Source organism: Takifugu flavidus, chromosome 10 (assembly GCF_003711565.1).
Source record: "Takifugu flavidus isolate HTHZ2018 chromosome 10, ASM371156v2, whole genome shotgun sequence".
Classification (NCBI taxonomy): domain Eukaryota; kingdom Metazoa; phylum Chordata; class Actinopteri; order Tetraodontiformes; family Tetraodontidae; genus Takifugu; species Takifugu flavidus.
In genome coordinates this window covers 1,106,606-1,130,212 of record NC_079529.1, presented here as the reverse complement: position 1 = coordinate 1,130,212, position 23,607 = coordinate 1,106,606, and the positions used below count along the sequence as shown (strand labels likewise).

Here is a 23,607-nt window from a genome sequence, read left to right as displayed (position 1 = left end):
AGCAGCTGTGATGAGACTAATGTGATGAGACTAATGTGATGAGACGACTGTGATGAGACGACTGTGATGAGACGACTGTGATGAGACTATGTGATGAGACTAATGTGATGAGACGACCGTGATGAGACTAATGTGATGAGACTAATGTGATGAGACGACTGTGATGAGACTAATGTGATGAGACGACTGTGATGAGACGACTGTGATGAGACTAATGTGATGAGACGACTGTGATGAGACTAATGTGATGAGACAGCTGTGATGAGACTAATGTGATGAGACGACTGTGATGAGACGACTGATGAGACGACTGATGAGACTAATGTGATGAGACGACTGTGATGAGACTAATGTGATGAGACTAATGTGATGAGACTAATGTGATGAGACGACCGTGATGAGACGACCGTGATGAGACTAATGTGATGAGACGACCGTGATGAGACGACCGTGATGAGACGACCGTGATGAGACGACCGTGATGAGACCACTGACCCTCCTGCACCAGCTCTTTCCAAACAAACCAGTGCTCATAACCAGTCATGGAAAACCCGCCCAGTTTGGCTCCATTAAAGAGTGCACAGTATACAGTACATGAGAGAGAAGGTAAATGAAGACACATCAAAACCATTTTATCAGTTTATGTGTGTGTGTGTGTGTGTGTGTGTGTGTGTGTGTGTGTGTGTGTGTAGAGAGAGAGTACGTGTTGCCCTGAGGTTCCTCACCTGTGTATAGACCCATTTGGATCCATATTAACTAACAGTAACTTTTGTCATTCATATATTAACAACAATAATAAACCAACTGACAGAATAGTATCAGAACGTCAGTGTAAGAGTCCAAAAGTCCTTTTCTAATATTCTAATGCAACGTCCTACTTCTAGATCCTGTCAAAGGCAAAATATCATCCTTTTTACTTTATCAATCCCCCACAATTGACACTAAAACACGGTCGGCGTCCGATATTTTACGCAGGTGCGGCCTGGTCACCACGGTGACGGAGATGATTGGCAGGTCTTGTGTTTTAGGAGCAGCAACGTTAACAAGGCGGCGTTCTGATCGTCCCTGTGACCACGTATTGATCACATGACCTTACAGGCTTCTCCCCTGCCTGCTGGAGCAGAACCTCTGCTGCGATGTCTCTCAGCGCGCGTCGCCGTGCCAACGCTGAGGCCTTGGAAGGCGCGCAGCAGATTGAAGCTAGAGTCCTTGGGGTTGGCTTCAGGATGGATGATCTTCGACAGCTCGCGGGGGAGCGACGGCTTCCCTCCGACGGTCCGAAGGCGGTTCGTGTCCTTGGAGTTCTAATTGTAAAGGAAAAACATTAGTTTAAACCTGGATATGAAAGCAAATCCTCTAAATTAGCTCTGTGGAGGGATTGCTGGAGTCGCTTTGACCCCGCCCACCTCGGAGAGCTGATATTTCCTCCTGAAGTGAGCTCTCATCGCCGCTCTCTGCGCGTTCTTCTGAGCGTTCGCGGCCTCCCGCAGCTTTCTGCAAACAGGGCGGATGGAAACTCAAACACGCGTCACAGCGGACGACTGTTTCTGAAAGGACCCCTGCACCACGACGACCTCTGCACTCTAACCCCAACCTGCCTCTCTTTCTCCACATCTGCCTGGTACGAGCGGACAGTCGGCGGCTCTCTGCAGCCAGCGGCTCGGTGGGGGGGGGGTCCTCCTCGATCTGCAACAGCCTCTCCTCCCTCCTCCACCTCTGCCCCTCCTGTTCCAGCGTTTGGCCCCGGGCCCCCTCCCCTTCAGCCCTGACACACAGTTGGCCAGCTTCTTGATGGGCGCCCTGAGCGACTTCTTCACTCTGGCCACGGAGTTCATGTCGCTCTGGAGATCAATCACACTCGTGCTGGAGTGGCGGCCTGACGAGCAGAGGTCGGCGCCGTCCTTCGTTTATGACGGGTTACTCTGGCAGGGCGAAGTCAGAACACACACACACACACACACGGCGTCATACGTGGTGGCTGCAATAACTCAGGCAGAGACATAGCAAGGACAAGGACAGCATCCAACGAAGACACACAGACAAACACACACACACACACACACAGACATCTTCATATTTCTATCTTTGTGGGGACTTTCATAGCAGCTCCTTTGAAATTATGATGATTATCCAAAATGTCCTCCCTTGCCAAAAATGTCCTCACTGTGCTAGCAGAATGAATAACACAAGGGCACACACACACACGCACACACACACACACTTCTGTTAACGAAGACTATATGCAGAGGAAGTGCATGTCCTCCACAGGAAGTTGAATTATTAGCAGATGCTAAGTGTAGCTTTAAAAGGCTCTCTGCCTGAACTCAACATCAGCTCCAGTGTGTTCGCACACTCCGCTGCTGCTCTCTTACCTACAGAACTGGCAGCGTTGGGCTGAAGGCTCAGCCATAAATCCAGATAAAGCTCCGACCAGATGGCTTCTGCCGCGACCAGACACCCAAACTTAAAAACAAATCAGATTTTAAAAAAGGGCAAAGAGAAGAAGGAACAATCGCTCCCGACACACTGATGTGTTCTTCTGCCCTGGCGGGGGTAAAACGCGGCTTTCTTCTCCTCGGCTCCACTCTGTCCCCCTTTCCTCCCCCCCCCCCCCCCCCCCCCCTTTCCTATACTGACTTAAGGGACTTAATGGGGGAAGCTCATTAGCCGTGGCAGGGAATGCACCTGATGACTCACGTGTCTGTGACGAGGATTTGGGGTCGTGAGCTGATGTCATGCTGACTGACACATGCTGACATCAGTCCCTTCTTGTCCTCTTACGCCCTGAATGCGACATAGATACGGAAAAATATCCTGTAACTAAAAAAACGTTTTTTTTTGGTTTTTTTTAAATCTAATGCGGGTGTCCATCAGAGAAAAGACCACTGAGAAAACTATGAACACACACACTTGTACTTCTGTACTTGTGAGGACTTTAACAGAAGTAATACCAGCTCCTAACTCTTAGGTTAACCACCCCAACTAACCCCAACCCTACACAAAATCTAACTGCAACCTAAAAACCAAGTTTTAACCCTCAAACAGGCCTTTGAAGTTGTGAGGACCACCCCAAATGTCCCCACTTTGGATTTGGTAACGAGCAGAAGAACACACAGACCAGTTTGGGCAGGTGAGGAGATTTTAATCCTTTAAGGAGATCTGGGAGAGGAGCCACGCCTCGCCCAGCACACGCTGACACGGTCAGTTTAGTCATCCAGGAGCGCCATCGTTGTTGGCAGAAACAGATCAGCTGGACATCACACAGTTACATTTAAGGGAAAGGTTTTTTTATTTTTCACGAGTCGTTTAAACGTCGATAAAGTGCTGAATCATGCGGGTTCGTTCGTGCATGAACTTCAATATAAACCCACAAAAAAAGAGCAAACTAAGGAATTCCAAAACACTTTATAGTCAATCACACACACACACACACACACACACACACACACACACACACACACACACACACACACACACACACACACACACACACATAAACAGACTCACTGCTCAGTGGCCTGTTCTCTTGAGAGCGTTTTAAAACATCTTCTTGTGTTTTACCTCATTGTTTTAGCTCAGCATGTCTTGATTTGGGGATGTTGAAAATAACTTCTACATTCTCACCACTAGATGTCACCAAATCACGCTCACAGCACCTGTACATAAAAGTTTGGCAAAAATGGCAACAAATAAAACACATTTTTACAAACGTGGCTGACGAGCTGTACATGAATGAGGCACCTTTAAAGTCACAGACCATCAGATGATGGGCAGACCCTACAACACTCACCCCCTCCAGCCTGCTGGAGTTGTTTGGCTCTGATTATTTTAAAAAAAGAAATCACATTATCATTTATTGAACTGTGGGCTTTCACATTGTTCCTCATATCCTCCCTTCCTGCTACTTTCCTGTGTCATTACAGCATCTAACTGAAACCGTCAAACTCATCGCCTCTAAAAGATCGAGCAGGTTTCTGATGTTGCCTGAAATCTAACAGAAGAGAAGCTGTTAGTCCGTTGCTGAGGAGCCCAAAGCTGCTGGGATGTCCTCGTCAAATCAGGTTACCGAGGATCATCTGCTCGTGTTACAGCTGTTCCTCCAGACTCGGCTCGCTCCTGCGTGACGGAGGGGCAGGAAGAACGGGTGATGCAGCGCGGGGGAAAGAGCGATGCGTTTGGCGGGTTCGTACTCCAGCATCCTCTCCAGGAGGTTCAGGAAACTGCGGTGCTCCGTTCCCTGTGACAACAGGTACTCCTGCAACAACACAGACCCGGAGAAAGGGGCCAGTTTTGTTGGGTTCCTCGCCCCCGGTCGGCGGGTCCGGACTCACCTCTAACGGCTTACACTTGGCTTTCACGTAGTGTCCGGCCTTGGAGCCGTGGTTCCAGTCCAGACGCCCCCGGTGGAAGTATTTCTGCTGTCTGTGATGAGGTCACGTTTCATTACGGCTTGTTTCCACTCGTTAGGGTGCGCACGGGTGTGTTACCTGCTCCTCTGGACCATCCTGCGAGGAATCGGCCCCTGGACCCTCTCCATCATAGCCAGGTGCTCCCTGTTGTCCTGAGTCTACAAACGGAAACAAGCGAAACCCTCATAGACAAAATCCTGATCCAACATGGCGGCAGGAGGAGCGGGCGCGTCACCTGGTACAGAGTGAAGCCTTCGTAGTATTCGAACAGGATGCAGCCGATGCTCCACACGTCACAGGGGTGGCCCCACCCCAGCTCTGCAGGACGGCGAGGAGCCACACACACCCGTCACACACAGGAGACTCACACCCCCCCCCCGGTTGTGTTCCCAGTCCAGATGAGAGTCCCCTACCCAGGATGACCTCTGGAGCTCGGTAGTGACGCGTAGAGATGACGGCGGAGTGGTGTTCGTGGTCAAACGTGGCGCTGCCGAAGTCCACGAGCCGCACCGTGGTGTCGTTTATCCTCCGCTCGCTGCACTTCTGAGGGGGACCAAAAAAAGCAACGTCTTCAATGTTAAACAGCAAATTCAAATCATCGTTGCACGTTTGTGCAGGGAAATATACCAACAACTGAAAGAAAGCTTTAGATCTTTCAGCATGCTAAGCTAAGTTAGCATTCTGAACTCACAATGTGGAATCTATTTTATCCAGCAATTGTGCTCTGTCATCTCAGTGGCCTTTGGTTTGATAATTGGCAGCATTGATGGTTATTTATGAAGTCAATATGCCCTTTTCTTCCTCAAACATCTTCAAATTCATTATCTGACCGCGGGCAGAAGATGCAACACCATCCCGCATGCTCAAGTTCCTGCATTTTTCAACTCCAGATGGTCTCTCAGGACACGGCCCACGTGCCTCTGTTTGCTTTCACACCTTCTCGCCGTTGTAGATGAGCGAATAGTCCGAGTTGACAAAGAGGATGTTCTCGGGCTTCAGGTCAGTGTGAGTCAGCTGGTTGTCATGGAGAACTGCGGAGGTGACAGGGGGAAACGGTGTTATCCGCGGAGAGCTGATGACCTCATCTGATGGGAAAGATGGATTTCATGAAAGCTTCAACCAGGACCTCCACTGGAGGGACCCTCTCGCACGTCACCCCTGTCGGGACCCTGCAGCAGGCAGGAGAGCCTGACTTTGTTAACTACCTCATTAGCACACATCCTATTTTTTACCACAGCTGTCTACACATTCATCTAAAACCATACAAAAATGCCCCAGTGGTCAGATAGGTGTATTACATCTATTATCCAAACTTTTAATTCCAAAACTGACCCCCAGCTTGGTTGGTCAACACAGTGATTAACTATTTTTGGTCAGCAAAAGACCCCTTTGTAGAGTAACGCAGGCGTCTTCAACCCGATGGCTGCGTCAGTGGGTAAACAGCGCTCTGTGGAGGTAAAGGTAACGCCATGCATGCTGGACTCACAGCTGACGGCGTGGCAGATCTGCTGGGCCATGTGTCGGATCTGGTTAATGGGGTAAGGCAGGAAGTTGTTTGCCTTCAGGAAGTCGAAGGTGCTGACAGACAGCAGCTCAAACGTGATGCACACGTGTCCGCAGAAATCGAACCAGTCGAGCATCTGCACGCAGTGGCTGGTGGGAGAAGAGAGACGCAGTTTCCCGTGTGAAGCAGCCACGGAGGAGCAGATATTCACCCACTGTTTGCTGTCTGGATCGTTCTGCCGGATCCTTTCCAGCACGTTGATCTCCAGTTTGGCTGCTTCTTTGTATTTCTCCAAGTTCTTAATGATCTTCAGAGCAACTCCAGCCCCCCCTCTGAGGATAAAACCACTGTTTGAGTGCAGTTTGGGGTTTTTTTTATTTGTGTATTTGCAACTCAGAAGATCACCTGTTGAGGTCCAAACACTTCACCACCTTCCCGAACGTTCCCTGACCTAAAGTGTCCACGATCTCATCTGAGGAGCAGATGGAGCCGAGGTTAGAGCCGAGCCGGCGAGTTAGCTGCCAGCAACCGGACTAAACCTACATCGCTCCTCAAGGACGTCCCCACTCCTGTAGGTCAGGTGGCCGCTCTCGGCGTCCCTCTCCCTCGCACCTGGAGCCTGAGCGGAATTGCGCTGGAAAAACAAACAGGTGCAGAAACAGGGGGGGGAAAAAAGGCCCCTGACCCCTGCGGGCCCAAAGGTCACCAGCTGGATTTGCACCTGATAACAGATGCTTCCAAACTAAAATTGAACACGGAAAGGTCAAAAGGTCACCACTGAAACTGAAAAAAACCAGAGAGATCAATGATTTGCGCGTGTTATTAAAAGGACTTTAAGCCTGTTTGGAAGAGCCGAGGCTCTATTTTCATCCACGTTCTAAGACCGTTATTAATATGAGACGGGCAGCATGTGCTGAGGAGACGTGGCCGCAGGACGCCGGGCGGTCCACGATCAGAGAGGTCAAAGGTGACCCTGCGAGGACGCGAGGAAGGAAAGAACGCGAGGAAGGAAAGAACGCAGAGAAAAGCGAGATACTCACAGGCAGACAGAGGCAGATACAGTCCAGGAAGTCATTACAAAGCGAGTGGAGCTTTGTTCTCCCCATTATGCTGCAGAGATGGGAGGAGGAGGAGGATGAAGGCCGGCGGGCCGAGGGCAGCAGCAGCACCGGAGGAAGGCGAGAGGACGAAGGAGAGGAAACGCGGAACGAGCAGGAAATCCGAGCAGCACAGAGTTGGAATGAGGTTAAAAAGTCGGGCCGGTGGAAGAAAAAGACGAACCAAGCCAGAGAACATCAGAGATCAGGTCGGAACCCACAGACAAAACAGAAAGTGGACATGAGTGAGACGAAGGACGGAGCGAGAGAGAGAGAGAGAGAGAGAGAGCGAGAGAGAGCGAGAGAGAGCGAGAGAGCGAGAGAGCGAGAGAGCTGAGACGGAGTCTAAGAATAAACTTTGGTCACAACCCCCTGAGAAAGTCTTTAGAGGAGAATCAAGATGTGGCCGACGGAGGAGAGATCCAGTTTCACTCCGCTTGCTCCCGCTCCTCCTCGTACCTCCTTAACCCCCGCGACATGTGGCGCCACACCTGTCCCGGCCCGCACGCCGCGGACACCTTTAAATAAACCCCTTTAGACCTCGTCACAAAAATAAGCGCCACAGCTCTGATTAAACTTTTATTAGTTTTTTTTTTTTTTTTAAACATTTGCTGCTCTGTTGCGAAGAAAAAAGAAAACTCTCTCAGAACGTATCGGCAGGCCAACAGTTCACGACCGAATTCATCGGTTAATTCATGGGTTACAAACGTGAGGAAGCGCTCGGCAACAGAACGCTGCTGCGAACAGACGAGCGAAGCCCCAGAGGACCGACTTCAGATCAGATGGACCTCCTGGTCGTAGGCCGGTCCAGGTGAGATCAGGATGTCCCCGTAGGGAGCGTCCTGCTGCGCGCTCAACTTGCTGGACGATAAATATTCTAGATAAAAAAAAAAAAAAGGAAAAGGGTTTCCGTGGCGACCCCACAGGTTGTGTGTTGATGGAAGTTCCCTGCGATTCCAGACACACTTACCCAGAAGCCTCTGGAAGACGCTGCTCACAGTCCTGCGGTCGACCTCTGGAGGAAAGAGGGATTTAAAACTCACTGCTTCGGCCTCTCCCGGCTCCGGCTGCAGCCTACACACACACACACACACACACACACACACTTTAACAAATGCAGAGACAGACTCCAGTGGTTTATAATGGAGCTGCATTCTGAGTCATTACCCAGAAGACTCGGCTCTCTCCAGTAGCTCATCCTGGACCTCGGGGATGTCCTGCAGCGTCGAAGCAGACCGGGCAACAGGGGACCTAAACACACACACACACACACACACGTAGGCGCGGCAGCACTTCCATGCTTCATAGCTCCTTTTTAAAACCGACCTTTCTCTCTCAGGTGTGTACATGGGGGAGATTTCCCGAGACGCCTCCTTTTGATCGGAGGCCTCCAGAGGCAGTGAGCCAGGGTCTGTTCACACACACACACACACACACACGCTTGAGGACACTGGATTGCATTTATACTTCTCTTAACCTTTAACCCCAAATGATGCCCGCCTACCCTCTGACCTCTGACCTCGCCATAAGGAGCACATTACAATGTTTAAGGAGCCTGGTGCTTCACATAATCACGCAGGTTTACCTGAGATGTCAAACACCTCTGGTTCTGCCATGTGTCTGGGGACCTACAGGAGCACACAGCACGTTCCCATCAGAACAAGGCCCACAGACGTGCACGCTGCCACCAAACACGTGCGTCTCCTCACCTCCTTGGAGCTGAGCTCATGTCTGTCCTCCTCCCTCGCTGCCGCCCCCACCAGCTCCCTTTCAGAGTCGGCGGACTCTGAACTGGGCTCTCTCTCCCTGATCTGCAGGTTCGAGCCCGAGACAGGCGTCACGGTCGCAGCCTGTCGCCATAGAAACTGCACCTCTTCAGGCAGAACTGCAGGGGAGGGGAAAAAGAGAGGAGCTTTGAGGTTTATTTTTGAAAAGGTTATTCCTGTCACATCCTTGAAAATAGATGCAGGAAAAAGTGACTGGAAGGGTGACGATCATGTTGTCACCTGTATAACTGCAGTGAGTTTGCTGTGACATCACTAAAATGGGTTTATTAGTGTTTATAGATGGATGATGGATGGATGGATGGATGGATGGATGATGGATGGATGGATGGATGGACGGATGGATGATGGACAGATGGATGGATGATGGACGGATGGATGGATGATGGACGGATGGATGAATGGATGATGGATGGATGGACGGATGATGGACAGATGGATGGATGGATGATGGATGGATGGATGGATGATGGACAGATGGATGATGGATGGATGGATGATGATGGACGGATGGATGATGGATGGATGGATGGATGATGATGGATGGATGGATGGATGATGGATGGATGATGGATGGATGGATGGATGGATGGATGGACGGATGATGGATGGATGCACAGCTGGATGCACAGCTGGATGCACAGCTGGATGCCCTCACAGCTGCAGGGGTCCCTGAGCAGCTCCCCAGCCGGGCGCCTCTGCTGGGAGGGGGGGGGGGCAGCAGCAGACTCCTGGTCTCGATCTGGGGGTCGCTGATCTGCCTCTGCAGGTCGCCTGGGTGACCTGTGTCACCGGGTCGAAGAAGATCAACTGCCTCTGCCTCTTCCTCTTCCTCCTGGCCTTCTCGCCTTCTTCGCCCTGGACACGGGAAGAGTCAGACAAGAGCGGTGGACCCGCCCCCCCCCCCCCCCGAACAGATAAACGTGGCACCTGTGGCGCCGGTGTTTTACGCCTCTTGGCTGTAGATGGTGGAGACGGGGGCGTGGGTCCAGAGACGGGCGTCCGCTGCTCTCGGGGGGGGGCAGACGGGCCCGTCTCCTCTGGAGGCAGCAGCCCGCCGTCCTGTAACCTGACAGGGGGGAGGAACACGCTGAGGGTGTGTCGGCGGGATCCAGTCTGTGTGGAGGTGGATCACCTACTCAAGCCTGGATCCAGTGAGCTCTTTCTCCAGGTCTACCTGCAGCTCCAGATCTCCTGTTGGGTAAATCCAGAATTCCTCATTTCCAGAATTCCTCATTTCCAGCCATTCTTCCCCCCGCCCCACCAGTTTGCTCCGCAGTGGCACCACAAACCTTCAGGAAACTGATCGGCCTGGGCCAGCAGGAAGTCGATGGTGTCCCGATGCTGATCAACGAGCTCCTCGCCCTCGAACTGAGCGGGAGGAAGGCGGAGAGAACGAAGATGGAGCAGGAGGGGCGACCCGGGAGTGTGTGTGTGTGTGTGTGTGTGTGTGTTGTGTGTGTGTGTGTGTGTGTGTGTGTGTGTGTGTGGCGTGTTTCACCTCTGCAACGGGGAAGGTGATGGGCTGCGTCTCTCTCAGGGTGATGGAGTCAGGGGACACCGTTAGATCTGGGGTCAGAGGCCGTATGGATGAGGACAGACAGACAGACAGACAGACAGACAGACAGACAGGCAGACAGGTCTCTCACCGCTCTCAGAGGCCACGCCCATCAGCCCAGGACCACGAGGAGACGCCGTCTCTCGCCCGAACTGTTCAAGCATCTGCGACACACAGCGTGTTTTGGTCAGTGTTTCCTGTCTGTGTCGTGTTTTCTCGCACGTGTCTCCGACGGTCTCGTGTTTTTCGGGCACCTTGACGAAGGCGCTGGAGTCGAGCCCCATGTCCTGCATGACTCCGAACAGGGGGTTGGGAGCTCCTTCCGTCTCCTGCTGGAGCGACAGAGCGTCGGGGACGTCCAGAGCGTTCCTGACACAAACCAACACGTGATGGAGCGAATGGAAACGTGTGCGTGTGCGTTAGACTGATGCTCTTACTTCCCCTGATCCTCCATATCAATCTTTTTGGAGGTCTTCTGTTTGGCCAGCTGCCCCACGATGGACTGAAGTTCCTCTGAAAAGTCCGAGAAGGTTGAGAACCCGGCTCTGGAAGCGTGGCGTCTGATCTGAGGGACTCACCCAGGAGGATCCCACACTGGCGGTGGAAGACCACCACCACGCCATACTGGAGCTGGGAGGAGAGGTAGAGGGAGAACCGGGGGCGAGGCAGACCAGGCTGGGGCGGCGGGACCTGCTCCAGCACGTAGTTCATGATGTCGAGGCTGGATGGGAGTCAGTTGGATTAGAAGAAGGACCCGATGTTACCGGGACAACGTCAAGACGGAGCTCTCACCAGGTGTTATTGACGTTGACCTTCAGGAACTCCCGGCGAGGAATTCTGATGGCCTTTGTGGCGACCAGCCTGCAACACACGGACCAATCACATGATCTGCTGTCATGTTTTCGGAACGTTTTCGGAAAAGTTAGAAAACTAATGTTGCGTGTCTCCCGCGCGCCCCCTGGCGGTGGGTTATGGTAAAGGGAATAATCCGTCCTCAAGCTGCAAAATAAATTCAGCCCCAAAATGCTTTTATTGTCCACGTTGAGTCTGATTTTACTGAGACTGAATTGAATAAATAAAGATATTCACAATTCAGTACTTTTTTGTGAGTGTGTGTTGCAGTTAATGACATAAAATGAGTAAAACTAACATCAGTGCAGACACAAAATTGAATTTAAATTTGACATATTTTCCAAAATCAAACACGCAGAACTAATTATAATAAATTAAGATCGAGCAATTAGAAAAATAGCTGTTTTTAATGCCTCTAATAAAGAGGGTTTTTTTTAAAAAATTGTTTCATTAGTTTTAAATTATTAAAGATTGTTACTCACCAGATTGTAGAGAAACATCCCGAGTGCCGTTTTAAAACGAACGGGTAGTAAAACATTTCATCAAATCTGCAAAGATCGATTAAATAGTAATAGTAAAGTAAAAGTGTGGAGATCAGAAATGTGGCAGCTTTTCTTCTCCACTCAAAAATATTTGACTTTTGTTTCCGGCGCGCTGATTGGTCAGAATCCAGCCTCGGCAACAGGAGAGACGCTGTCGACCAATCAGATCACAGCTAACAGAAAAAAATATCGGTCTCATCTTTTTGGAATCACAACTTCTCTTAGCAGATATAAAAGTAGATTTCTGGATGTAAAAGCCCTGAAAAACAAAAATAATACCAGCATTATTATCCATTCACCACTTGTAAAAACTTAATTTTTAACTTTTTTTGAATTAACTATATTTCTCTTGTATGTTCATAACAGTCTATTAAAAACTAATGTCAGATAAATGACAATTATTTATCTTTTACTGACATGTCTTGTCTTTATATTAGTTATTAAAACATAAGTTTTGCTTTAGATTTTACCATTTCCCCCCATGTTGTTACTCAAAAAAGCAGATTAAAAAAAGCGGTTTGTTCAAGAAAAGTTTATTTGGGATGGCGGCTAATGTGACAAAGCAGGAGCGAGTCATATAAAATAAAGGCAACAAAAGAGATGTAATGTAACATTCACAATGGCTTCAAAATTAAAGACAAATTCAAAAAGAAAAAACCAAAAACAGGAGTTAAACGGCTGAGGGGCGGCTGCAGGTCACAGCAGTCTTCCCCTGCACTCGGTGGACCCGCAGCAGCAGAGCAGCACCTTCCCCACCACGCTGCCCACCTCGTAGTTGTAGTCCCACGTCAGCTCCGTGCCGGCCCGAATCCGCCTGCACGAGCACACGAGCGCACAGTCAGCGACAGATTTACAAGGTTTAAACGCCACGGTCGTAACTCTGGTTTAGAGGCAGCTCTTAATACATTTCTGTCTAAATGTTCTAGCAATGCTAACAGGTTGGATTGTGTATTAGGCTGCTCATAAACAGGATGAGGAATCAGGATGATTTACATTCATAAGATGGAGATCTACACTCTCCGCCGTCATAAACAAGCATTAACTTTAGATTTGTGCTCCCAGGCAGAATAAGTCGTAGCTACATTTTGCTGTTTTATCACTTGAGGGGATTTATTTATTTTCTAAATGTTCATAAGCTGTTTAATAACTGCCGTCGCATCATTTCACACATGGTTACGTCAACATCTGTATCGGATCATACATCAGTCTTTTATTACTACGCAATTCCCCTCGACTGCATCGGTCATTTTCCCTCCTCAGCCTCAAAACCTGGCTCGACACTCACTTGCTGGCAAAGAACGCCACCCAGGGAAAGCGCAAGTCATGCGTGTCCACAAAGACATTCTGGACAAACAGGTTAGGACTGCAGCTGTGCTGTAACACAGAGGAGACAAAAGAGACAACACGGATTAACGAGCTGCGTTTATAACCTGATTTCACATCCAGATCCTATCCCAGCGGCACACGAGACACGAAAAACACACTGCCGCTAACACCAGGGGGACATTTAGTCACTCTAATAAAGCTAATGTGCATGCGTCTGAAGCTGATTAGACATGATTAAATGTGTTGTGGTATTGTCAAAAGGCCCAAACCCATCACCCTCCTCTATGAATGAGGTTGACATGGAAACGAAGAGGGTGACGCTCTGAAATGCACTTACGTTGAGGTAGCGCCCGAGGTTTCCTTCCAGCTTAGCATCAATGATGTAACAGGACTCCTCGCCGTCAAAGAACAGGCGAGTGTTTCTGTGAGCGTTGTCTCCGCCCCCGCCCGAGTGTCCCTGCTGCCCTGTCTTGCTGCCGCCCCCTGGACCTCCTCCTCCGCCGCCGCCGCCGCCGGGCGTACCGGTTTTCACCATCATCCCGTGGCCGGCCTTTAGGGCGATGCCCCGCGTGGACTTCACTGCCACCTGCTTCTTAGTCACACCTGAACCGAACGAGATGAACATGAAGGAGAAGCGATCGGAGCCAAGTCGCTGCGACCGACGCATTTTTACCCAGGGTGACTTTCTCTTTCTCCTTGTTGTCGTCAGAGCCGGAGCTGATGGTCTGAACGTCATCGCTGTCGGAGAGAGTCATCACGTCCTGCTTCTTCTCTGCTTCTGCCTTCACTTGGCTGTGAGAGAGAGTTAAGATCTGAGCAGGACTCGAGACGGGGGACACAGGGCTGCTGCAGGGCTGTTTGGGGCTGGGAGTCGGGAAGCAGCACAGATTTCAAAGAACGCACCTGTTGTTGTCTCCAGTGTCCTGCGATAAAAATGGAAAAATAGAAGTTACTGATGAGACGCGATAACCGGATCTGGTCCCAATATCGGTGCTCACCGTCTTCAGGCCCTGGTTGAGCCAGGAAGCCACTTTACTCTTCCCCGTCTCCTCTGGCATCGCTGGTGGCTTGTCCTCATCCGTGCCTTTGGTGGAGGGGTTCAGGCCATCTTTACTGTCTTGACTTCCTGAGGGGAGACAAAAACAGAACACAAAGCCTGGATCACAAACCTGATTTACTTCAGGAATGCAGAGAAACACCACAGATCTTTCTGCAAACCAAGACAAGAAAGGCCGAGTCCATAGCCATTCGCTATAAACGTCACCATGTTTCCAGCTCAGAAACAGTGGAAGGCGTCCTCAGCTCCTTCCTCCGAGCAGATGCGGCGTCCTCACCTTCCTTGTTACCTTTGACCTGCCCACGCGTGGTGTAACTCCTCCACACGGAGCTGGAGCTGTAGTAGCTGTCTTTGACGAACGTGTCGTCCGAGCTGTCGCTCTCTTCTTCGCTTTTCGAGTCTTTGTCGTCGTCGTCGTTGCTGTCCTCCGATGAGCTCGGGCTCTGAGCTGCGGCGGGGAGAGCGTGGTTAAGATGGGGGCCGGGACAGAGCCTCCAGACCGCCGCCTCTTCTCTTCCCGTACTGTTTTCAAAGCCGAGCACTCACGTTTCTTAGTTTGTCGGCCCAGAGGGTTCGAGGACACCAAGGCGGACGGCTGGATTTTCATTTTGGACACATCCACCCCACTTCCCTCGCTGTCCGAACAGTGAGCCTCGCTCTCGTAGCCCTCTTTGAAGTTCTCCACGCTCTCTATGTGATCCAGATTAGCAAAGTACTCGTCGCCCATCTCCAGACCTTCTTTATCGGCAAAGTCGTCTGTCAAAATTTTACCTTGAGGGAAAATACGGGGGGGAAGGTAATTCACTGTCCTGCGATTAATAGTGTGATGACTTTGTCTGCATGTCCTTCACTCACCAGCGTAGATGCAGACAAAAGAGCCTTTGGCTACGTCATCCAGACAGCGGATGCCCCAGCCTTTGTTCTGGGTTTTAAAGAGCTGCAGGCGCACTTGCAGGCCGTGCTGCACCAGTCGGTTGGTGCACATCTGGGGGCAGCATTTGCACCGCTTGTTACACTCGTAGATCCTGGGAGGGAAGGAAGAGCACACACACTGTGGACCAAAGCCTCTCTCAAGTCCTCTGGAGGTCAACAGAGATGAAGGATCACTGTGGGAGGCGCTTCGGTGTGGGTATAATCTCTCACCCTGTGGGGAGGCACTCCTCTAATCGTTTGTACAAATACCCCGCATTCTGGTTAATCTGCCCCCCTGGGGTACAACCTGTAGCCTGACAGGTCAGCTGGTGACAAGAGCATTTAGACCTGTAATGGAGGAACAAAGGACGTGTTCACAGTCGCCGCACTGATGGACGCGAGCCGACGGCTCCAGCCGCCTCACTCACTTGTCTCTGCAGCCGTCTGTGCAGTCGCAGCCAACCAGGAAGTCGTCGCTGGTGTTGATGAACACCCCGTCTTCAGGAATACGTTCTTTACCTTGGAGAAAGGAGAGGCAAGTCCATTACTGCCGCATCTAATTATCCCTGTTGCTTTAGCAATCCAAGACCTGCAAGACCATTTTGACCACTGCGGGTCTCTAGGCAACGATCATGCACGCCGGACACGTTAAAGCTGCTGTTGCACGCTGCTCAATCAAGAACAACCACCAATGCAACGCTCCGTGTTCTTCTTACTGTAGGCAACTTTAGGGGGCGGCGTGGAATCGATCTCGTTCACGCAGGACAATGGGATGTCCTCTCGTCCACTGGTGATGTCGGGAATATAGTAGAAAGGCCTCTGAGGCTGGAAGGGCCGATCCACCAGCACGTAAGGGTCCAAACAAAACATCTCTAAAAATATAAAGTCACAGTTTGTCTGGAAGAGGTAGTGCTGGATCTCTGACATGTTCCGCAGGCAAAGCCCACATGGCGCCTTATAGATGACATGGAAGGACATCTGGGGGGGGGGGGGGGGGACAGAAGAGAAGAGCTGAAAGTTCACTCTGACTTCTCAAATGATTCAAAGCAGGTTTCTGTTCACCGGCGTTCACAGTTCACCTTGCGGTTGACTTTGCGCCGGCCTGTCATGCGTCTGAAGTCGTACAGTAAAGGCGTGAGGAGCGGGTTCTTTCCACGGTGAAAGTCTTGTCTGACAGGACGGACGCGCTTCAGGCAGGCCGGCTGGCACGTGTGGGGCAGGTAGAAGATGCGGTCTGTTGGGGCGCGGTACGCTGGCTGATGTGGGATTGTGGTGGTGGCGGGGGGAACCAGAGGCGGGTTGGGCGCAGGCTGCTGTTTGGGGTACAGCAGGGCGGGAGTGGGCGTGGCTGTGATTGGGACGTTCGCCGTTTTTACACTGCGCAGGAACGGACAAAAGACACGGTCAGGAACACAAGCGTGCGCCACAAAATGAGACGTATGGGACTGACTCACGTGGCGAGGTTACTGGGACTGGAGGAAAGCGAGTGCATGATCTTAGAGGCGTGGGTTCCTCCCACCCCGGGCACGAACGGAGACGTACTCTTCTTTGCCATTTGGTGTTTGCTGCTTAAAGTGAAAATAAAATGTCCTCAGAAATCAGTAAATATCAGAGGAAAAGGGTCCTGTAGCCATCCGAACCCCATCCTTTCCAACATTAGGCGGATGGATCCCTCTCAAATCTACAGTTTCAGGCTTCGACTGATGGGGTGAGTGCGCGGTGTTATGCTGCCCCCCTGTGGTCTGAAGCGTCATCGCACGTCTGTTTCACCTAATGACAAACTACTCTCCTCTGCAAACTAAACTTCTAGTGAAGCACATGCATAGCTATTAAAAACAGAAAATATCACCATTTTTAAAATACAGCTACACAGAAAACAATTTAGAGCTGCGTCAGTATCTTCCAGCCTGCACAGTATTATTTTTGGGCACTGATTTAATTATCTGAGACCAGAGAAGAAGCTTCAGCCCAAGTGAATGTGGTCTTAAACAGCGCTACAAGAGAATTCTGCCATGTCACTCACTCGACACGTTGCAGCTGTGAAGGCTGAGGGGTTTGTGGGGCCTGCTGGGGCTGGGGAGGAGGAGGACGTGGTACTTGTGGTGATGTCAGTGGAGGCTGACTGGGCGACGTCGGTGGACCTTTGACAGGAGAAGCTCCAACAGGTCCATCGCTCGTGTACTGAACCACCGGGCCTTTGCTCCTCAGCGCTCCTGGAGATGCAAATGTCCAATCATGGTTTTCACATTTTGATTTACATGGTTCAGGTGGTGGAATTTACAACGTATTTCTGCTGATCGTGCAGCATAAAACGACTCTTATTCGCATTAGAGTCTTAGAAATTGTGAAGGTGGACGTGGACCGAGAGTATCATCACCCCTGGTCCAAACACAGCTACAGATAAGGTTTTGGAACAATGTCAGTGTTTACTGACATTACTTTGCAATGACTCAGGACAGAGAGACAGGAGGGGGTGAGACAGGAGGGGGTGAGACAGGGGGGGACTGAGACAGGGGGGGACTGAGACAGGGGGGGTGAGACAGGAGGGGGACTGAGATGGGGGGGTGAGACAGGGGGGGACTGAGACAGGGGGGGACTGAGACAGGGGGGGTGAGACAGGAGGGGGACTGAGATGGGGGGGTGAGACAGGAGGGGGACTGAGGGGGGGGAGACAGGAGGGGGACTGAGGGGGGGTGAGACAGGAGGGGGACTGAGATGGGGGGGTGAGACAGGAGGGGGACTGAGGGGGGGTGAGACAGGAGGGGGACTGAGACAGGAGGGGGACTGAGACGGGGGGGGAAACAGGAGGGGGGTGAGACAGGAGGGGTGAGACAGGAGGGGGACTGAGACAGGGGGGGACTGAGACAGGAGGGGGACTGAGACGGGGGTGGGGAAACAGGAGGGGGACTGAGACAGGAGGGGGACTGAGACAGGGGGGGTGAGACAGGAGGGGGACTGAGACGGGGGGGTGAGACAGGAGGGGGACTGAGACAGGAGAGGGGTGAGACAGGAGGGGGACTGAGACGGGGGGGTGAGACAGGAGAGGGGTGAGACAGGAGGGGGACTGAGACAGGAGGGGGACTGAGACAGGGGGGGTGAGACAGGAGGGGGACTGAGACAGGAGGGGGACTGAGTACCCATGTTGGGTCGCGTCCTCTGCTGGCCTGCCAGCTTCTTCTCCTGCGTGTTGGCTGTGGTCATCTTCAGGTTGAACATGGGTTCCAGCCTGGTGGAGCCCCTGTAGATCCACTCGCTCCTCTTGTCATCCTAACGCAGCATAAACATGCGCTCCATCACCATCGTGCCCTTTGACCCCAGCTTCATCATGAAGCCGGCCACTTTGATTCAGGCAGACGTACCAAGAAGAGGATCTTGACCAAGCTTCCATCCACTTCCTCCACTTTGCTCTTCCACCACGTCCCTTCCCACTCGGTCTTGATGATCTGTCCTACTTTCAGGAGCACCATGGGCCTGCTGGGGTAGGCGGTTATGTACTCCTCGATGAAGTCTCGGCAGGACGCGTCCTCGATGTCCTCCCAGGTACGCCGCACTGTTTCAGACAAGGATAACGTCACCTTTTCTCTGCCCTCACAGCGGCTCAACAAAAGGACACCTAATTAAATCCAAGCAACGATCAAGGCTGTGTGAAGTTCGTCACTTACGCGGTCGACACACGGGGAAGAGCTCAGGTAAGGTCACGTAGGACGCGTATCCATCATCAAAGAAGATTAAAAACCTGAAACGCACACGTTCACCACAGCTCAGTCCAGCACCATAACGGTTAAAACTGTTCCAACAGCAGCTAACGAGCATTCGGGGCGGAACTTTTACCTCATTCGGTTCTTGTTGTTGGGCATCTCCGCTACTATTCCAGCATAAAGCCACACCAGGTTGCCGTCCTTGTACTTGGCCACGACACGCGCGCCAACGTACAGAACCTCCAGGGTGGGGTTGTAGTCAAAAGCAATGTGATTTCCGGACAACAGACTTTTTCCTTTGTCAAACTTCACCTTGTACTTGAACACACCATTTCCTGGAAACAAAGGAAGGGCTGGAAAAGCAGCGGCGGGACGTACGGAGCTTCGACTAGAACCGGCAGGCTACACACCAATAGGGGTGATGGCGATAAGCGCTCCTCGGTGCCAGGTCTTGGTCCGTTTCTTCCCTAAAATGTTCATCCCGATTCTGAGCTTGTCTTCTGACACGTTGGGGTTTGGCTGCGTTATGGACTGAGCCGGGACCTGGGACACAAACACGGCCGGTGCTGAACTCTGGACACCTGGAGGTCCAAAAGAAAACAGCGGTGACCCCCATCCAACGCGACCGGATCAGGTGCCGACCCTGATATCAGGTCCGGTCTGTGAACTCACCGGACGGGGACGGAGCAGAGAGCACCGACGGAAGGATTGTCGAATGCTTCTTCACCAACTGGGCCAAATTCTGGACCTGCTGAGAGGTTTTCTGTAAGGCTGTGAGAGCCTCAGTGGCCTGACAAAATAAGAGGGTGCACGTCAGCGTGTGCACGTCAGCGTGTGCACGTCAGCGTGTGCACGTACAGAAACACATTAAAAGTCCCCTTTTCAAATTGCCACTGATAAAAGATGTTGTATGATATCAAGGAAAAGGTTTTGGTGCCTAAATGTATAAACATGGGTTATTAATGGGTTATTACCATGTAATCACAGCATGAACTAAATACACAGACAATCATAGAAAAGAACTCAGAGGTGAGTTTATCCCCTCACCAGTGGATCTTTGCTCAGAGCCGCCGTCTTCTGTGGAGGAACCACTGAAACGAAGAACAGAGACAGAGACAGAAACAGTCGTCAGTTTTTTGAACACCAAATTTAATTTTTATACAGAAAATAATTACAGTACATCTGAAACAAATGATTATGACAATATATTCGAGGGAAAAAGCAGGTTATTTTGCCTCATTCAAATCATGCAAAAACGGTCCATCACATCTTAATATCTGAACATTTAAATATGTAAACTAAAGTGCGATCACATTTGTAAATGAACGGCTTCTGGTTTTGGAAATGTAAATAAACCAATCTACTGTGATAAAACAACAAAAATTAACCATCAAAGTTGAGTCTATCTGTAACTAGTCCTGAAACGAATCTGAATAAGGAAAAACATTGCGATAAAATAATGCAAACTGGTTTAAACTTGAGAGTAGCTGAGCTCTGCCATGTCAGAACATGACTCCTGGCTCCTCTGGCTCCTCTGGTTCCTCTGGTTCCTCCGGTCGTCCTCACTGCCCCAGGACATTTGATATGCAACACTTTTTAAACCCGTGGATTCTGCTCTTTGGGGAAACTGCATCCCATGCGTGGAGGATCCACTCACAGAGCAAACGTAAGAGGCTTCTGGATCCCTCCTGTTGGTGTGAGTGTGTGATCACCAGACAGGAGCCACTCTGTGGATTTCTTTGTCTCTGAATGGTCTGTGGACCACAACATCCAACACCTGCAGCTGACCTGTCACCCCCCCGGAATGACCAAGTCGCCGTTCATCGCCTTCACTTGTTTTGTGACTGGATCAGACAAATGCATCCAGAATCAGCATGTTCCTCTTTTTTCTGAGTCCCCCACACAACCTTGAGCCAGTCCACCACAAGCTCGGTCTCCATCCAGCCCTTTTCCTGGGCCCGTACCATAACGCCAGCTGGCATCGCCTCCTTAGGTACCGTCTTATGTTTTAAACCCACATACGGAGGGAGTTCGGTTCTCCCTAACATGACGGTAACGCGGCTCTCGTCATTTCCGGTGGATTTTATAACAACAGATTTCTCACCTTTCTCGTGCACAGTGACAGGTGTTGGCATGTCAAAAAACACAGGTTTCTGATCAGCATTGCCAATCCGGTCCAGGTAAGAGTCAGGGGGCAGGCGCTGGGCGAGCAGCCTTAGTCCGTGCCGCCGCACCATCCTCTTGCACCAGCCGAGGCTCGCCCTGAACTCAGCCGTGGGAATCTGCAGCTCTCTGGCTATTTCCACGGCCTTGAGCCGGATGACAGCTCTGCTGATGCGCATCCCGTCCTTTCGCTTCCCGTCCACGTACGCGCACACCCTCCTGTCGAGCTCCTGGAAGCGGCCGCTCTGAGGACCGCGGAAGGCTTTTCTCTGACTGTGAGCGTTTTTTAGGCGATCTTTTTGGGCTCTCCATCTCCGTACGTTACACTCGGTGACACCATATTTCACAGCCGCTTTGCAATTGTTTGAAGACTCCGCCTCATTTATCACCATCATCTTGAAGTTCGCGTCATAACTTCTCCTCAGCTGCCGGTTAACCTGGCCGATCTTCAACCCACTTTTCTCCAGATTGTCACTACGTTTCTCTATGTTCTGTTATCTTTTCTCTTATTTTCTTCTTCGTGCTACCGCTATTTAATGTTTCTTCTTCGTGACAGGGGTTCGCTTTAAAGATATCTGGCGCCATCTAGCGTCGTGAATGGGTATAACGTCTAGACCCCGAATGTAAGACGACCCCCGCTTTTTCAGTCTTATTTCAATGCAAAACACCGTCTTATATTCGGGCCAATGCGGTATTTAGAGCTGCGATGATGGCGTCTCCACAGGGGACGAGCCCAGACGGGTCAGGCATCCGTCTGTCCATCCTTCATCCATCCATCCTTCATCCATCCATCCTTCATCCATCCATCCATTATTAGGACGACTTGACCAACTTTCATCCGTAGGAACACAACTGTTTCACCTTTCATTGTGTCATTTGAACTGTGGTTCTATCTCAAAATGTGCTTTAGAATTTTGAGAAGTTCCTTATAAATAAAATGAACAAACGGTCGTTATTCTTCACTCCAGCGTAAAACGGCACCGCCAGCTCTAGTTTGTACCAGTAATAATATGGGACACGGACACGAAGGAACTGGTAGGACTTACGACAGCCAACAGCGATGACGTCGTCGTCGTCCTCCTCGTCGTCGATCTCGATGACCTCGGGGGACAGCGGGCATCCTTCCTCCCCGTCCTCCTCCGAGCTGCTCTCCTGGTAAACGAGGCCGTTTTTCTGGTAAGCTGCCTTCACCAGTTTCTCACACTCCTTTATGGACCTGAGGAAGTGCGAGGAGTTGTCCCGTTAGTCAGCCCGTCAGGCACGGACGCAACCACGGGAGGACAGCAAACGAGCGTGGACGTGCTGCGTACTGCCTGGCATCTATAAGAAGCGACTCCGTCTGCGCCTCCTCTTCCTCTTTCTTCTCCACCAGTTGCTGGAGCTCGGACAGCTGAGCCTTTTTCTTCTGCACGATTTCGCTCTTTTCCACGGCCTCTTCGATCCACTTCCGGAGCTCGTCCAGAGAAACACCCAGCTCTTCCTCCAGACTGGGGTCCCAGCCATCCACCTCCATCCTGCAGGGATAAATCCACAATGTAGCCATGTAAATAAATCATTTTCAAACGTTTGCGGACATGAGTTTGGACACTTGTTCAACGGTGTTATTTACTATTTAGCATATAAACCCAACAAGCATTACTGGACTCCAAACTGAGCAGGTCCCCAACCAAGAGAGCGTGTAATTCTGATGGTGGGTCGACTTTTAAACCACCTTTAAAATAATCTAAAGTGATACTGTGCTGCACATTGAGAGGGTTTCCTCCACATCGGGCTGGCAGCATGATGCTGCTTCCTTTTTCCTGATCACTCGGTCGTGCAGGCAGGTGGCTGCAAAACATCCCTGCAAAAACACGAACAGCCCGTGCTCCCATGACACTCAAGGATTCCTCACCTATAATACAAGTGGACAAGGAAACGAGGGTTTTCCTGCAGCTGCTGCTTCAATCTGATTGGAGAGTCTCAGCTAGCCTGCTAGTAGTGATAATCACAATGGAATCTTTTAATCACACCCGTATAAATGATCATGGTCCGGACGGGTCCTTGCTTCAAAATTTGTCTGCTAACGTGTAAATGACACATGACTTGCCACGACTTCATTGAGACTTTAGCAGGATATATCAAGGGAGAAACAGGAGGTTAAAGCACAACAACCAGAAGATTGATGCCATGGAGTGCAGGCTAGGCAGTTAGCTTAGCATTGGTGTTAATAACGTGCAAATTGTGACGAACTGGCATGACTGATAAAAATAAGAAAATGGTGCCCTCCAGAGTGACTCTTAACGACGGATTGAGCGGTAACTTAATTCACAGACAACTCTGAGCACTCACCCCTCGGTGCTTTCCATCCTGTCTATTGCTAAGAGCGGTAAGCTAATGCTACCGGCTAGCTCCAAATGGGAAAACGTGCTTTGTATCCCAGGGTATCCCAACCGGGCGGTGTTATTAAACAGCGCTACGAAACATAGCTTCGCCCAGCTGGGACATCAAGGTGACTATGAACATTGCATCTCAACTCGAAAGCAACAGCACAATTTGAAACAACTCAAAAGTGACAAAATCTGTTTTCTTCTTTCATTTGTTGCAACTAACAATTCTATTCAAGTTTTTGTAATTGAAAACAGTACTTTTGTCTAAAATTAATCAGTTATACAATCTGCTGTTGCATTGGCCTCTAATAAAATGTTTCCCAATGTTGTTTATGCTCT

At 50.7% G+C, this 23,607-nt stretch overlaps 4 protein-coding genes across 9 annotated transcripts; all 4 read right to left on the bottom strand.

Moving 5' to 3' along the window:
• Positions 1 to 316: 316 nt before the first annotated feature.
• On the bottom strand, positions 317 to 2,605 carry LOC130533063 (complexin-3-like). 2 transcript variants are annotated; one of them, XM_057046207.1, is made up of 4 exons: positions 1,715 to 1,921; positions 1,595 to 1,680; positions 1,407 to 1,490; positions 317 to 1,304 (listed from the first exon to the last, which is right to left on the bottom strand). In XM_057046207.1, exons 1-4 carry the CDS (start codon positions 1,833 to 1,835, stop codon positions 1,083 to 1,085), a joined length of 513 nt encoding a protein of 170 aa, XP_056902187.1. In that variant the 5' UTR covers positions 1,836 to 1,921; the 3' UTR covers positions 317 to 1,082. The 2 variants fall into 2 exon arrangements, 1 of the variants encoding a protein (XP_056902187.1); XR_008952466.1 differs by adding an exon at positions 2,373 to 2,605 and having other exon boundaries at positions 1,109 to 1,304; positions 1,595 to 1,922.
• A 516-nt stretch (positions 2,606 to 3,121) lies between these two features.
• clk2b (CDC-like kinase 2b) lies at positions 3,122 to 7,440 on the bottom strand. Of its 4 annotated transcripts, none has more exons than XM_057046076.1 (11): positions 6,954 to 7,440; positions 6,457 to 6,547; positions 6,319 to 6,385; positions 5,896 to 6,245; positions 5,346 to 5,440; positions 4,823 to 4,952; positions 4,645 to 4,727; positions 4,488 to 4,567; positions 4,332 to 4,422; positions 4,067 to 4,255; positions 3,122 to 3,991 (listed from the first exon to the last, which is right to left on the bottom strand). In XM_057046076.1, exons 1-10 carry the CDS (start codon positions 7,017 to 7,019, stop codon positions 4,073 to 4,075), a joined length of 1,236 nt encoding a protein of 411 aa, XP_056902056.1. In that variant the 5' UTR covers positions 7,020 to 7,440; the 3' UTR covers positions 3,122 to 3,991; positions 4,067 to 4,072. The 4 variants fall into 4 exon arrangements, with proteins under 4 accessions (XP_056902056.1, XP_056902058.1, XP_056902059.1 ...); XM_057046078.1 differs by having other exon boundaries at positions 3,122 to 4,255; positions 5,896 to 6,062; positions 6,129 to 6,245; XM_057046079.1 differs by having other exon boundaries at positions 3,122 to 4,255; positions 5,896 to 6,062; positions 6,129 to 6,245; positions 6,319 to 6,600.
• Positions 7,441 to 7,576: 136 nt separating this feature from the next.
• LOC130532407 (meiotic recombination protein REC8 homolog) lies at positions 7,577 to 11,888 on the bottom strand. Its single transcript, XM_057045062.1, is given in 18 exon segments — positions 7,577 to 7,887; positions 7,981 to 8,084; positions 8,178 to 8,261; positions 8,337 to 8,421; positions 8,596 to 8,638; positions 8,720 to 8,895; positions 9,437 to 9,565; positions 9,568 to 9,652; positions 9,725 to 9,863; positions 9,934 to 9,988; positions 10,087 to 10,165; positions 10,296 to 10,363; positions 10,444 to 10,516; positions 10,607 to 10,721; positions 10,790 to 10,865; positions 10,931 to 11,073; positions 11,145 to 11,213; positions 11,687 to 11,888. Coding segments are annotated over 18 exon segments (1,683 nt in total). The 5' UTR covers positions 11,743 to 11,888; the 3' UTR covers positions 7,577 to 7,783.
• A 375-nt stretch (positions 11,889 to 12,263) lies between these two features.
• On the bottom strand, positions 12,264 to 23,373 carry LOC130532902 (histone-lysine N-methyltransferase SETDB1-B-like). Of its 2 annotated transcripts, XM_057045844.1 has the most exons (25): positions 23,231 to 23,373; positions 22,213 to 22,416; positions 21,949 to 22,118; positions 19,787 to 19,830; positions 19,412 to 19,529; positions 19,150 to 19,320; positions 18,873 to 19,074; positions 18,704 to 18,777; positions 18,401 to 18,591; positions 18,179 to 18,308; positions 17,065 to 17,254; positions 16,496 to 16,609; positions 16,121 to 16,418; positions 15,758 to 16,019; positions 15,470 to 15,560; positions 15,273 to 15,389; positions 14,985 to 15,154; positions 14,676 to 14,900; positions 14,407 to 14,577; positions 14,071 to 14,198; positions 13,976 to 13,995; positions 13,746 to 13,864; positions 13,410 to 13,675; positions 13,032 to 13,120; positions 12,264 to 12,560 (listed from the first exon to the last, which is right to left on the bottom strand). In XM_057045844.1, the coding sequence occupies exons 1-25, from the start codon at positions 23,245 to 23,247 to the stop codon at positions 12,443 to 12,445; spliced, it is 3,699 nt and encodes a 1,232-aa protein (XP_056901824.1). In that variant the 5' UTR covers positions 23,248 to 23,373; the 3' UTR covers positions 12,264 to 12,442. The 2 variants fall into 2 exon arrangements, with proteins under 2 accessions (XP_056901824.1, XP_056901823.1); XM_057045843.1 differs by lacking the exons at positions 21,949 to 22,118; positions 22,213 to 22,416; positions 23,231 to 23,373 and adding an exon at positions 20,844 to 21,630.
• Positions 23,374 to 23,607: the final 234 nt, after the last annotated feature.